The sequence below is a fragment of the Rhamphochromis sp. 'chilingali' genome (assembly GCF_963969265.1).
Source record: "Rhamphochromis sp. 'chilingali' genome assembly, chromosome: 5".
Taxonomy (NCBI): domain Eukaryota; kingdom Metazoa; phylum Chordata; class Actinopteri; order Cichliformes; family Cichlidae; genus Rhamphochromis; species Rhamphochromis sp. 'chilingali'.
The window spans coordinates 27378218-27391597 of record NC_137932.1 but is presented as its reverse complement, the minus strand read 5'-3'; the positions used below and the strand labels follow the sequence as shown (position 1 = coordinate 27391597).

The 13380-nt window shown below is 44.9% G+C and overlaps 1 protein-coding gene across 1 annotated transcript in view; it reads right to left on the bottom strand.

Moving 5' to 3' along the window:
* Nucleotides 1–6320: 6320 nt before the first annotated feature.
* The window catches only part of zdhhc14 (zDHHC palmitoyltransferase 14), a 17728-nt gene continuing 10668 nt past the window's right edge, over nucleotides 6321–13380 (bottom strand). The window contains exons 5-9 of the mRNA XM_080881688.1: nucleotides 12206–12254; nucleotides 11173–11275; nucleotides 10988–11097; nucleotides 7987–8095; nucleotides 6321–7468 (exon numbers count right to left, since the gene is read on the bottom strand). Coding sequence (XP_080737814.1) covers nucleotides 7025–7468; nucleotides 7987–8095; nucleotides 10988–11097; nucleotides 11173–11275; nucleotides 12206–12254 — 815 coding nt within the window. The 3' untranslated portion in view covers nucleotides 6321–7024. The remainder of the gene's footprint in view (nucleotides 7469–7986; nucleotides 8096–10987; nucleotides 11098–11172; nucleotides 11276–12205; nucleotides 12255–13380) is intronic.

The window sequence follows — 13380 nt, the reverse complement described above, 5'->3', positions numbered from 1 at the left end:
CAGTGGCTGGGTACTCTTCCTTTGAACTTTCCACTTTCCTTTCCACTTCCTCCATGTAAAGGTTGGCTACAATAGGTGACACGGGGGAGCCCATGGTACAGCCATGTTTTTGTCTGTAAAAGCCTTCGTTGTACTTGAAATATGTAGTGGTGAGGCAGAGGTCTAACAGTGTGCAGATCTGATCGGGTGTGAAGTTGGTCCTGTCCTCTAAGGAGCTGTCTTCTTGTAGTCGTTTTCTGACAGTCTCCACGGCCTCCGTGGTGGGTATGCAAGTTAAGAGAGAGACTACATCAAAGGACACCATGGTTTCATCTGGATCCAGGGTAGGTTTCTGGACCTTGTCGGTGAAGTCGGTGGAGTTCTTGATGTGGTGTGGGGTGTTCCCCACAAGAGGAGCAAGGATGGTAGCAATTTTTGCCATTTCTCCACAACAGTTGCCCATAGTGGACCTCATCACAGCCACAGAATCTGTCATACGGATTAATAAATTATCACAGACAGAAGCAGAGCAAATCAGGATGAAAGTCTCAGCCACGCTCCCTCCATCCAACCTCACAATACAGGAAAAGAAGGCCGTCGCTTCCCTGAGCAAAGACCACAACATCACTGTTTTACCAGCTGATAAGGGAAGATGCACCGTGGTCCTAAACACTACAGATTACCATACAAAGATCACTACTCTCCTCAGTGACAACAATACCTACGAAGCCTTAAAGCGAGACCCCACAAGCAGCTACAAAAAGAAAGTTATAGCTTGCCTTCAAGACTTTGAAAAGGACAAAATTATTGACCGCCTTACATATCACCGCCTTTACCCAGGGGATGCGATACCCTGCATTTACGGACTTCCTAAAATCCACAAGGAAGCTGTCCCACTCAGACCCATAGTCAGTAGCATAAACTCAGCCACTTATAACATTGCTAAACACCTAAAACACTGTCCAGACGCCTTTCTTTGCAAGCTCCTTTGACTACGATGACCTGGATGACTGAAAACCTTCACAGACATACACATTTGTTAACCGTTTATTAATATAACCTTTGAGCTCAACGGTAATTAGGGGGGCGATCGTGGCTCAAGAGTTGGGAGGTCGCCTTGTAATCGGAAGGTTGCCGGTTCGAGCCCCGGCTTGGACAGTCTCGGTCGTTGTGTCCTTGGGCAAGACACTTCACCCGTTGCCTACTGGTGGTGGTCAGAGGGCCCGGTGGCGCCAGTGTCCGGCAGCCTCGCCTCTGTCAGTGCGCCCCAGGGTGGCTGTGGCTACAATGTAGCTTGCCATCACCAGTGTGTGAATGTGTGTGTGAATGGGTGGATGACTGGATATGTAAAGCGCTTTGGGGTCCTTAATAATAATAATGGATTGGATTTATATAGCGTTTTTCAAGGCACCCAAAGCGCTTTACAATACCACTATTCATTCACTCTCACATTCATACACTGGTGGAGGCAAGCTACAGTTGTAGCCACAGCTGCCCTGGGGCAGACTGACGAGGCTGCCATATCGCGCCATCGGCCCCTCTGGCCAACACCAGTAGGCAAGTAGGGTAAAGTGTTGTGCCCAGGGACACAACGACCAGGACAGAGAGCCCAGGGATCGAACCGGCGACCTTCCGGTTACAGATGCGATTCCCAACCCCCTGAGCCACGGTCGCCCCCTTAGGGACTAGTAAAGCGCTATATAAATACAGGCCATTTACCATTTAATTAATTAGTAGTGGAAATAATTTCTGGTTCGCATTACAGAAATGTAGCAGTGACAATAATACTGTATGCTGTAATCGTACTGGGCAATTAGTGATACAAAACAACTGTTTTATCCTGTGAATAAAAGTATATGTTTTTGTCAATGTACCATAATAACAGAAGCGAAACGCAATATTGTGTCAGGACAATTCACTATTTATGCACAATAAATAAAGGAGCATAGCGCGACAATTTCTGTTCAGCGCCAGACTTGCTTGTAACCTATATCACCAATTATGTTAAGAAAAATTACGTATTAACTACTACAAAACTCTGACCTTTGTGGGAATGCTTGGAGCAGACTAACATGTGAGCTGGAGTGTTCTGAGATGTTATATTTGGTATATCCAGACCATCCGTCGCCTCTTTGTTACTTCGGAAACATGGCTCGAACAATTTCTCTTCAACGACGTAATCCGATAACAACCGATCTCTTTACCCGTCGGCTTCCCGTGGCTGTCATGCGACCGGCTATTGCAGTTAATAATACAACAGCTTCTTGCCATCTTTTGGGTTTCTTTTAAGCGCTGTGTAACTGAGTTCAATTGAAAGCCTGCGTGCGCTAGTACCTCTTGCCACAAGTTCCCAGAATCCTTTGCGGTTTTTACCCCTGAATGACATCACATTTTCAATCTTTATCCTGGTGGGCCGGTCTCTAGTCAAAATGCCCGGGCCGATTTTTTGTCCCAGTCCAGCCTTGCATCCTGGTATGGAAACAGCTGTGTCAAGGATAAAAAAGCTCTTCAGAGAGTGATCCGTATGGCAGAATGCTGCTGCAGGACTGCTCTCCCTTCCCTACAGGTCATTTACTTCAGGAGATGCTGGACTAGAGCAGCTCAGATTTTGAAGGACCCATCACATCCCAGTAACGAACTGTTCCAGCTTCTGAAATCAGGCAGAAGGTTCCGCATCATCCGAACAAAAACAGAGAGGCTCAAGAGGAGTTTTTATCCTAAGGCCATTCGTGGGCTGAATCCCCAGGATATGGTGTCAGTGTGTATCGAGGGTAATTTAAGGAGAAGGCATTGCATTCCAGAACTGCAACATTAATATCAGTTAGGCAAGCATAAATTTAGATTTGTTTATAGATTGGTTTACTTAAATTTTTCTTTTGTTTGCAGATTTTTTTTTTTTGGTACATAATGACATAAAGATGTGGCTTAACATTTTAACTTCAGGAGGAGACAACACAGTGAATAGGTGGGGGTCTAGGAAGGACAAACAAACAGGTTTGTGCGTCTGTGTCATCAGGGTTATATAGTAGACCTTATTTTATGAGATGGTCATGCAAAGTTTGGAGCTTCAGAAAATCAACAGTTTGTTGTATGTATGTAAAATCCCTCGTATGTAATATGTGAGGTTTTCAAACAGAGAGGCAATACTTTGAAAACCTTGAAAGTCATAAAACTGTATGAAACTGTTCATTGTGTTCTTCTGGCTACAGTATTAGTACATATATATACTTTTGGTTGACATGAAAGTCTGGAGTGCCCATTCTGGGCACTCCAGGATGATTGTGAAAATAAAGAAAACCCATTTCGAAGACATTTTTTCCTGTGTCCTCTATGCCTTCGCTGCCTGGTCCCTCATACCCTGGGTTGAGGATCGGGTCCTGACTGTCGTTTGAGTCCCCAGCCTTCCAGTCATTCAGTACCATCAGGCCAACCCTTCTGGATGATACGCTGACAGCGTTGCAGGTGGATGTGTCTCTCATGTCCCAGATTGTTGATTACCTGTCAGGAAGACCACAATATGTGCATCTTCAACATTGTGTGTCTTACAAGGTGATCAGCAACACAGGGGAACCACAAGGGACCGTCCTCTCCCCCTTCCTCTTCACCCTCAGCACCACAGACTTTAGCTACTGCACAGAGAGCTGCCATCTTCAGAAATTTTCTGATGACTCTGCAGTGGGTGGATACATTAGTGAGGGTGTTGAGATGGAGTATTGGGCTGTGGTCAACTCCTTTGTCACATGGTGTGAGCAGTATCAGTGTGACAAATAACAAAGACTTGATTGTGGACTGTAGGAGGACCAGGAAACGTGTGACCCCTGTTTCAATTCAAGGGGTTGATGCGGACATTTTGGAGGACTATAAATACCTCGGGGTACACACAGATAATGAACTGAACTGGGTTAAAAACACCACCACAAAAAATATCAGTCTGTTACTGTTATTATTGTCTTGGAGCAACTGTAACCATATAATTTCCTTAGAAATTCATTGTGACACATGACCCACAGACGGACACTTCTGCGTTTGTCAGTTCAGTAGTGCTTTATTTACAACTGTGATTTTTTTTGGAAGGTCACTTCTCTGGTGGGGAAGGAGCCTGAGTTAGTGCATGAGGCTGAGAGGTACTAGATATAGTCAGGCTCACCTCAATGCATAGCTTGGGCTCTGGAACCATTCTCCTGGAGAGGGGTTGGACTCTTAGTCTGGAGTTGCTCTTGGTGATAGGCGGTGGGCTGGGTTGGGTATCCTAGTATCCCCTTGGCTTGCTGCCTGTACTTTAGGGTTTCTCCCAGTGGACAAGAGGGTTTGTTCCCTGTGCCTTCGGGTTGGGGAACGGGTCCTGACTGTGTGAAAATGAACTGAGTGTAAACTTGTTTTATTGGGTGGTTTATGTTGTATGAATAAAAGACAGGTTTGGTTCGTTGTCACTCCACACCACAAGCAAAGTTTTCCCAATGATTTAAAGGTGCTTTTTGTCATTATCCCCAAAAGCTTTCACCACCAGGGGGCAGCGTTTTACCAGCAGGTGTGTTTTTAGCTGTATCCCCATTTTCTCACAGACTTGACCTTTTACTTTGGTCGTCATTTTAAATAAAATTGTTCTTAACGACTTACTAGGTTAATTAAAGGTTTCCCTCAGGGACTGCACCATCATGTGGTAAGAGCTGGTATTACGTTAACACCCGGCCCAGCTAGCGTTCAGCTTGAGTTTACATCTCTTCAACACAACATATAAAGTCATACTGGCCATTTATTCGCCTAAAAACGAAGCAACTTTAAACGCAGGGATATCCAAAAAGCACCTGCAATCCTCGGCTGAACGTCTGGCAGTGTTGTTGCTTCCCTCCACTCAGATCTGCACAAGTTTTCCAGAAATTTCTTATCCTCAGAAATAAACATCTATATGGTAGGACAACATCTGCCTCAGCCAGTCAGTGTTCATGACAACACCCCTGTTATAAAAAGCTGCTGAGGATCGTCTTTGTGGCTTCTTAGCTCGTTCATTTGTACCATTTACTTGTCATGTGATAAACATCTGAGTAGGGATGGTACCGGTATCCGGTGCCATGATGGCACCAGTTCTGTCATAAACGGTAGTAACCAGACCGAAAAGCAGCGCACATTTCGGTGCTTTATTTCGGTGCTTTTTTTTCCTGAGCTGTGATACACTTTGAATTCTAGCCAATCATTTTACGTTTCCGAGGATAGTAGGCGGGTCCAGGTACGTACGTTCTTTTAGAGCAGAGCTACAGATTAAAAATGCCCAAAGCGAAGCGGTCAAAAGTCTGGCTGTACTTCACAGCAAAATATGCAAACTCAGCAGCCTGCAACAAGTGCTTTAAGCTGATACTGTGATACTGTGCAAAGGAGGTAACACCTCAAATCCGATGAAACACCTGGCGACGCATAGCGTTTTTTTTTTAAAAGCCGAAAAATGCGCCGTATTTGATAGCTTGCTGCGAGACCTCACACCGAGCGCATCTACTGCGGGTGTGGTCCCTGTTATCGGACCCTGAGTTAGCAACATCCCCCAAAAACACGAAGAGGAGAGTCCTGGCCCCTAGCCCTGCCAGTGTAGCAGAAATGATGACGGATGATGATGGCAGCAGCAGCGTTCTTCTCTGCATGAGTAGCTTAATGTTGTCCGTGTGTAATTTACGTTGAGTAGGCTAACCACATTATTACATTAATGCATGTAAGGTGAACTAGCAAACACCGTCGTAGTTACGTGGCTGTCTTCTTGTTTGATGGCAGATTCTCCCTTCACCCTGGCTAAAAAGGCTAAAATGACCAAAGAAAAAGTGGGAAACAGTTAAACATGAGAGGTTTTTGGACAAAGTTTGTGTTTTTTCCATTGTTTAAGCACTGCTTCCAGCCAAGAGTGATACCATATATGCCCTATAGCTGCAGAAAAGGCTAACATTGTTATCTTTTTACAAAATAAACAGCTGAACATGAGAGGTTTTTGGACCAATTTTGTGTTCTCCATTCTTTAAGTACCGGTTTGAGCACCGTTTGAGCACCGGCACCGTTTCAAAAGTACCGGTTTGGCACCGGTATCGGATAAAACCTAAACGATACCCATCCCTACATCTGAGTATAGCTTTTAATTGGAGGTTAATGGAATTTGTTAACTCATCCATGCAGCACACAGACGCCTACATGAAGACTCCATGTTGCTGTGGTGCATCTGGGCATCCTAACGCATGAATGTGTACTCAGGAAAAACACGCATGATGGATTCGTCCATCATTTAAACCAAACACTAAACCTTCAGTTTTCCTCTGACTCAGAAACATGATGACATGAAGACATTTGAATATCATCATGCAGCTCAAACTGATCTTTGAATTGGCTTTTTGTTTTTTATTTGTTGACATTGTATCACAAACATTGATTGGCTGAGGCAAATGCTGGTCTCAGAACACCAACCAGTTACCATCAGAACCAAAAAACAATCAAATATTATTTATTATATGTAATAAAATAAAAAGTCAGAGTTTGTAGTTTTGGTCCTGCTGCTGCTGCAGCTGAACGTTTGGCATTGAAGTAGCTTATTCTGGATTCAACGTTTTTAGCAGGAATTCAAAGAATGAAGGTTGGTCGAAGGATGAAACACGAACGGAAAGTGGACGAGGACCAAGTCCAGCTTTGGTCCTCAGACAGAAGTCCAAACAGAAAAGGTGCTTTTGTGCGAAAGTGTCTTGAGTTTACTAAAGTAATATTTAATACAGGACAAACGGGGCAGAACAGGTGGACTTTCTAAAAGCTGCCAAACAAAGTCACAAAAAATGTGAAATCGAGAAGCGTCAAAGACAAAAAGTCTAAAAGGGAGAAAGTGTCAGCGTTTCTCTGGCGTCTGGAGACAAGTCTTTGCTCTGAGGACAATCTTCACCCGAGACACCAGCCCATCAGCTGAGTTTGTGATCAGATGTTTTACTGAGGTGTGTTCGTTTTTATCATCACGATTTGGAAACAGTTTGTTTTATTTGTTTAGTTTTTTTAACATAGACAGTAAAAATCTGTCCAACGGACGTCACATTCAGACGGAGCTGAGCTTCACTAGCCCCCTGACCGAGTCCTCGTGTAGAGCGTCCTGACTGGCAGGGTCGTACAGGGCAATGGGGGAGGGGATGGCAGGGTGGGGTTGGTGGTGGAGGTGCAGGTGGGCGGGGCAGGGCAGGGCACCCTGTGGCGTGGCACATGGCGTCTCCTCCGGACTCACAAAGTGGTGGTGGTGATGGTGGTGATGGAGGTGCAGGTGGTGGTGACAGCGGGAGTCGACAGCGGCGTCCCTCAGCGTCAGGACATCGCCTCCGCAGGATGGCAGGGACGGCTGGGCAGGGGCCAGGTAGGCGCAGGGGCCCCCCAGAGTGGTGGTCTTACCTGGCAGCGGGGCCAGCACGACGGGGTCGCTGTGCAGCAGAGGCGTGGTGGCAGCCTGCAGCACAAACTTAGTGCTCTGGATGCACTGATCCTGATCACACTGAGAGACATTCAACACCATAAAACTTTATTTACAACACATTCACCTGAATGGCCACAAAAGCTGCTCAAGTTTCCAGGATGAGTGAAAAGACCGAAACCAGCGCATCATCAGGGCTGAGCCCCCTGCTGGACCCAAGAAAGAATGCAGCTTTAAGCCAGGCCATCTTTAAATGAACAATCAGAGGTTTTTACTCTTTCGATGTTTACGTCATTCTGATCAGTTCATTCTGATCAATTTTGGAAGTTTAACATGTGCTGTATAATAATTAAAATAATTAAAATAAAGTCACATTTTACTGTTTTTTACTTATTTTTATCCCCTTTAACCTTTTATTATCAGTTTGTTTTATGTTACACCAGCCAAACAGCTTTAGCTTCTTTTCTACACCCAAGAAACGTAAAGAAAAACAAAAATCTACATTCAAACAGTTTTGAATACGTGCGTTTCAGATCCTTATGATGATTTTTCTCTGTGACGCATCAGTAACGGGAAGTATGACGGCGTCCTTCACCTACCATGTTGCTGTGGAGCTGAGTGGAGGCATAGCTGCTGTTGCTGGTGCCATTGGACTGGGAGACGGTCTGCGGCGTGCCGGACTGGATCAGACCTCTCCTGTCAATCAGACTGATAAAGAAGAATCACAAACAATCACATTCTGAGGAAATCAAAACCAGTAAAGAGACCAGGGGATCAGTTCAGCCTGGCCAGAAACGCACATCCCCGCCCTCCTGGGGGCCAAAACTGGCTTCAGGATCAAGTAATATCCTGTCTCTGGGGGGGTGGGGGAGCCTAGGCTAGAACATGAAGTTGAGAGACGTTGGGTCAAACACCCGGTCCAACATCATCCAGGCGACCTCGATCTGGGAGATTCAGCTAAATAAATCAGTCTGTGGCTGCAGGAAAAGTGAGTTTGACCTGAAACGTGTGTTTTTGTGTTTGTGAGCATGCAGATGGACGCCGCCACCTGTCGCCCTGTAAGCAGGTGGAGTCGACATGTTCAAACGCTGCGAGCAGCCAGCCATGAGTAAACAAGCAGACTGTATAATGAGGCTCCATATGCTCATCATCCTTTTACTTTGAAAATCCTCCTTGCATATCCTCCCAGAGGCAGCTCGCTGTTACACATCATCATCATTATTAATATTAATATTAAAGCTGGTGCCTCGTCAGAGAGCTCCTGCTGACCCGTCTGGACGCATCATCAGAGCCTCGTCTCCTCCGTCTGTGACCTCAGAGGACGAAACAACACGGACACAGAGGAAAACCCTTCGTCACTGTTTTCTTTTCACAGTTTTCTCTTTAACTGAATCTCCACAGAGGCACCGGGCTGCAAACACCAACACTTCTCTACACAACATTCTTCACTGACTGTTTAAAACACTCGAGACTCTTTTCAGTTGGATTCATTCAATAAACGATGTTTAGTAAATAAGAGGCGTCCTTCAGTGAGCCGGATCAACGATCAAACCTGAAAAACCTGAAAAAATGTGAAAATATTACAAAACATTTTTCCTGGAGATAATTTCAAAAACATTCACAAAGATTAACGACAACAAAAAGAGAAATTTCATTTGCAAAAACAAACAGTCATTTTTTTAAAAGCAGCCGGATCACAGAGCGACTGAGAGACAAGAAAAGCTTCTGGCCGGCCGATCAACGTTTCCTTTGAGAGCTCCTGAAGAATGAAATTTACAGTCCGTGCACATTGCAGGGATCTGATCACTCAAGCTGCACACAGATACTTTCTGCTGCTCGGCTTAATTTTTTTCTTTTATCTAATTCTGTGTTGGACTAACTGTTTGCTGCTCTCTGTATGGATTAGTCCTGAATTAGGATATTAATGCAATCCTGTTCAAAGGATGAGTGATTTTAGTGCTAACCGTCGTGTCTTTTGGGGCTTACTGCAAAAATTCTCTGAAGAGTGCTCTGCAGGCCTGACTTAGTCCTGATTTCACCGGTTCATTTATTTCATTTAGACCACAAATCAGATCTTAGTCCTGCTAAGTGCTGAAGTCAGGTACTAGCATTCCTGACTGTAACCCTGATTAGTTTATTCTGTTTGGCTTTAGCTTCAGTGATGAATGCAGTCCTGAGCTAATGTTAAATGATTTCTACTTTTAGTTCCAACTTTAGTCCGGAATCAGTTTGATTCTGTTCAGATTATTTAATCTCTTAATCCTGTTTTTTGATTGTTTAGCTTTAAATTCACAGCAGACAGACCTGATGTTAGCCCTGAAGTCAATAGAAGCTCATTGACCAGAGGTGAAATGATCAACAGCACAGAGAATAAAAGAAGGCGAGTATGCAGTATATATATCAGATAATTAAAAGCACTGGGATGCGGTCTGTGTCTGTTCCTGCGCTTAGTTAGAAACCAAAGCTTAACTTTGTGCTGAGCAAGACGTCATCGATCAGCTGCTTTGACAAACCGATAAAAAGTATCAGCAGCGTGTCGCAGAGTCCCAGCCCAGGTCTCCCGCTGTAATGATGATATACGGCAGGTGGGATGGAAACATAGGAGCTCATGGAAGCGGCGAGGAGGCGGTAACGATGAAGGAGAGCCATCGCTCGGCCGCTCTGATCGTTCTTTTGATTAATTCTGTGCAGAAGACGAGCCGACAGTCAGCTGAGAGACGGGAAGCCGTGAGGGCTGTAATTACTCTGTGCAAGGTCTCAGCTGAAGACTGTCCTCGTTAAACACAGAAACTTGGCGTCTGCGGAGAGGAGGGGGAAGAAGAGAGACCGCCTGAAGCACCTTTATGTTCAGAGACCGGCAGAGCGAAACATCAGCAGCTTCAGCAGGAGCAGCAAGGCAAAGTTTTCAGGCGTAAACCAAGAAAGAAAAGCTTGTTTGTTTCTTGGAGCTCCGACTTCCAGGAACAAACAACTGAGGCTGCAAAGCTCCAGCCATCGAATCCAACAACACGGCTGTTTGTTTATTACTGAAGTCATTTCAATCCTGACCTCAGTTCAGCTTTAAGCACAGATTACAGTGATTACAGGTCATTTCTAAATACAATGCAAAGTACTCCAGATTTTTTATTCCCAATTTTAGCTCAAAGTAAAGTCCTGAAGAACTCTCTTTAGTCCTGACTTTAGTTCTAAGCTTGGTGCTTAATTTAGTCATGGTTTCAGTGCTGATTTTAGTTCAAATGTTAATCCTGTTTTTAGTCCTAACTGTAGTCTAAATTTGAGCCCTGTTTTAGGACTAATGTCAGTGCACTTAAGTCTTTTATAATCCTGATCTATTTAATCCTTCTTAGACTGGGATTCATTTCATGTATTCCTGAAAACTATCAGTCGGTCCTGATTTTAGTAACACCTTCAGTGATCAGTGCAGAGCTCATGCTGGATTTCAGACTTTGATCAGTTTCACCTCAGAGCAGCCCAGAGTTACTCCTACTCTCAATTCTTCATTTAATCTCCTTTAGCCCTGCACATAACTCTCTGTATTCCTGGTTTTAGTCCTGATTATAAGCACAGAGTCTAGTCCTGTTTTTAGAGCTGGTTACTGACCTGGGAGGTAGAGGTCCACAGAGGGCAGCACAGCAGTTGGTCAGGATGTTCCCGTAGCTGTACGGGTTGTAGTTATCCTTCCCTCGTTTGGTGGACCAGGACCCTTTAATCTGGACCAGACAAGAGTATCAGAAACATTGCAGGCCCTTTTCACGTTTAGGTCCTCGAACCTCAGGTATACTCACGTCCTCGTTGGTGGTCTGGTTGGAGCTGATCAGGTAGGTGTGGAAGCCTGACAGGCCGACAATGGACCAAATGGAGAAGAAACACACCACCACCTCCAGGACGGTGCAGAGCAGGGTCAAGGACTGACTCGGGTCTTTGGATGGGGGATAAAGTGGAGCTACGGGAGGATTTCTGTGCGTCTGCATTAACGAACTGAAGTGATTTTATTTGCAGTAAAAACTGAAAATGGCAGAAACAGAAGATTTACTGTTTCTGGTGTGACAGGGTCAGCGAATTTGACCTTGGCAGTACATTGTGGGACATATTGACCAGTGGTCACAGCTGATGGTGACAGCAACAGACGGATTGATTTTGGAAGGAAGCCGTATGAGGGGTAATTAACGCCCGGGTTTGATTTTCTGTGGCGGCTGCAGGCAGACTCTACTCTTTATTTCTCCAACAAAACTGGAAAAATCACAACTGAGAAGCCGGAAGAACAATTACTGTAAGAAACACAAACTAACCTGATGTTAAATGTAATGCACGTCAGTGATGGAGGACCGGCTGGTGTCTTTATGGCTGCGCACCAAATGAATCAGACTGTAGATGCTTGAGGAGGTGAACGTGGCCATGACTGTGCTGATATTACAGAACCAAAACTAAATGCTTGCAATCATTTATGGAAAATGTAAAATGACTAAAGAGTACGAGTGCGTCCAAACCTTCCTGTAATACGAGGCATGTTTAAGTTCACAGTCTTCAAATGGAACCTGTTTTTATTTTTCTATGAAAATATCTGAATGTGTCCTCCATCAGCTCCTTACACACTTACAATGGAAAAGCACCGAGTGCTGCCCCTCAACAGGCTTCCAGAGGCTAGTAGAGAGTGGGCTGTCAGGGGGAGGAGCTACAACAGCTTGTTTCAGACAGAGGATGGTCTGAAGGGCTGCACCAAGATGGAGTAAAAGAAGAAGGAGGAATATTTTGCATGTGAACAATTGAAAGTTGTTTTCAGAATAAAAAGGAGCTGAAACTGTCCATGGGGAAGGATATCTGGCTGGGCTGTCTTTGAGCGCGCCCAGGAAACCCGTCTGGTTCGATCCTGCAGAACACAGAGAGAGAAAACCATCATCTGGGCTGAAGTGTTCAGTCCTCACTGCCTACAGTCTTGCTCTCATTATAAAGAACATTACAGCATCCAATCATTAAAGAGCCCTGAAACAGAGCCCGACTGAATGCTCTGTTTCAATGTGACCAGGTAGAAACATCTACGTGTCTTTATTTTCTACGTCCACATGAATACATTTCTGGGCTCAGTTGCTGCTGCGGATCTTCCTCTGCCTTGGTGTCAACCAACCCTCTGTTTTCCTGTGTATAGTGCATTTATGTTTGGGTGCGTCAGTGAGGATAGGCAACAACTGCTTATTCGGTCGTCATCTTAAAGATGTAAACTGCTGAAAACAGATGGCTGATGTCACAGCTCCCTGCATTTATATCAAAGTCACAACAGCCAAAAACAGAAAACCAGCGGCGCAGCCCTCAGAGGAAGCTGCGTCTTCATCTCAGCCAGTCTGCCAGTCATTAGTTTCAGACGGCGGCAGCTCGAGGCTTCGGGTTCCTGACGGTTTGGACCTGCAGGGCAGGAAAAAAACATCCGCAGCCTAAGTGCAAAATTAGGTCAGAGACAGAGAGAAATCAGCAGGCGCTTTTAGATCCAGAAACACAAAGTCAATGATCTGTGCTACAGTTCCTCCCAGGCAGCAACCAGTTTATGTGGATTTCCACAAAAACAGGAAAGAAGAGAATTCCACAAACATGGTTTCACAATCAAACATCTTTGTCGTCAAACAGGGATGAAGCTTAGCCTGAGAAACACCCACAGCAAAAAGACCACCAGGCAAGATTCAAACAAGGAAAATCACAATTAAGATCTGGACTAATCTTAATTTAAAGACTCACAAAACCAACACGAGACCCACAACACTGAAACAAGTCCGAGAACTCCTGCAAGGCCAGAATCAAAGTCACGACCAAACAAAGACTGGCACTAACCTGAGGACCCGGAGTGAGACAAGAGGGACCAACGAGAATGAACCTATGATGAGACGACTGAACCTATTCAGACTGTTTGAGTCTATACGAGCCAGAAACAGAGACGGCAAAGAGAAGAACGACCTTTGGGTCAAAGTGAGGAAACGTTTAAATCAGCTGGTGAGTTTCTTCCAACA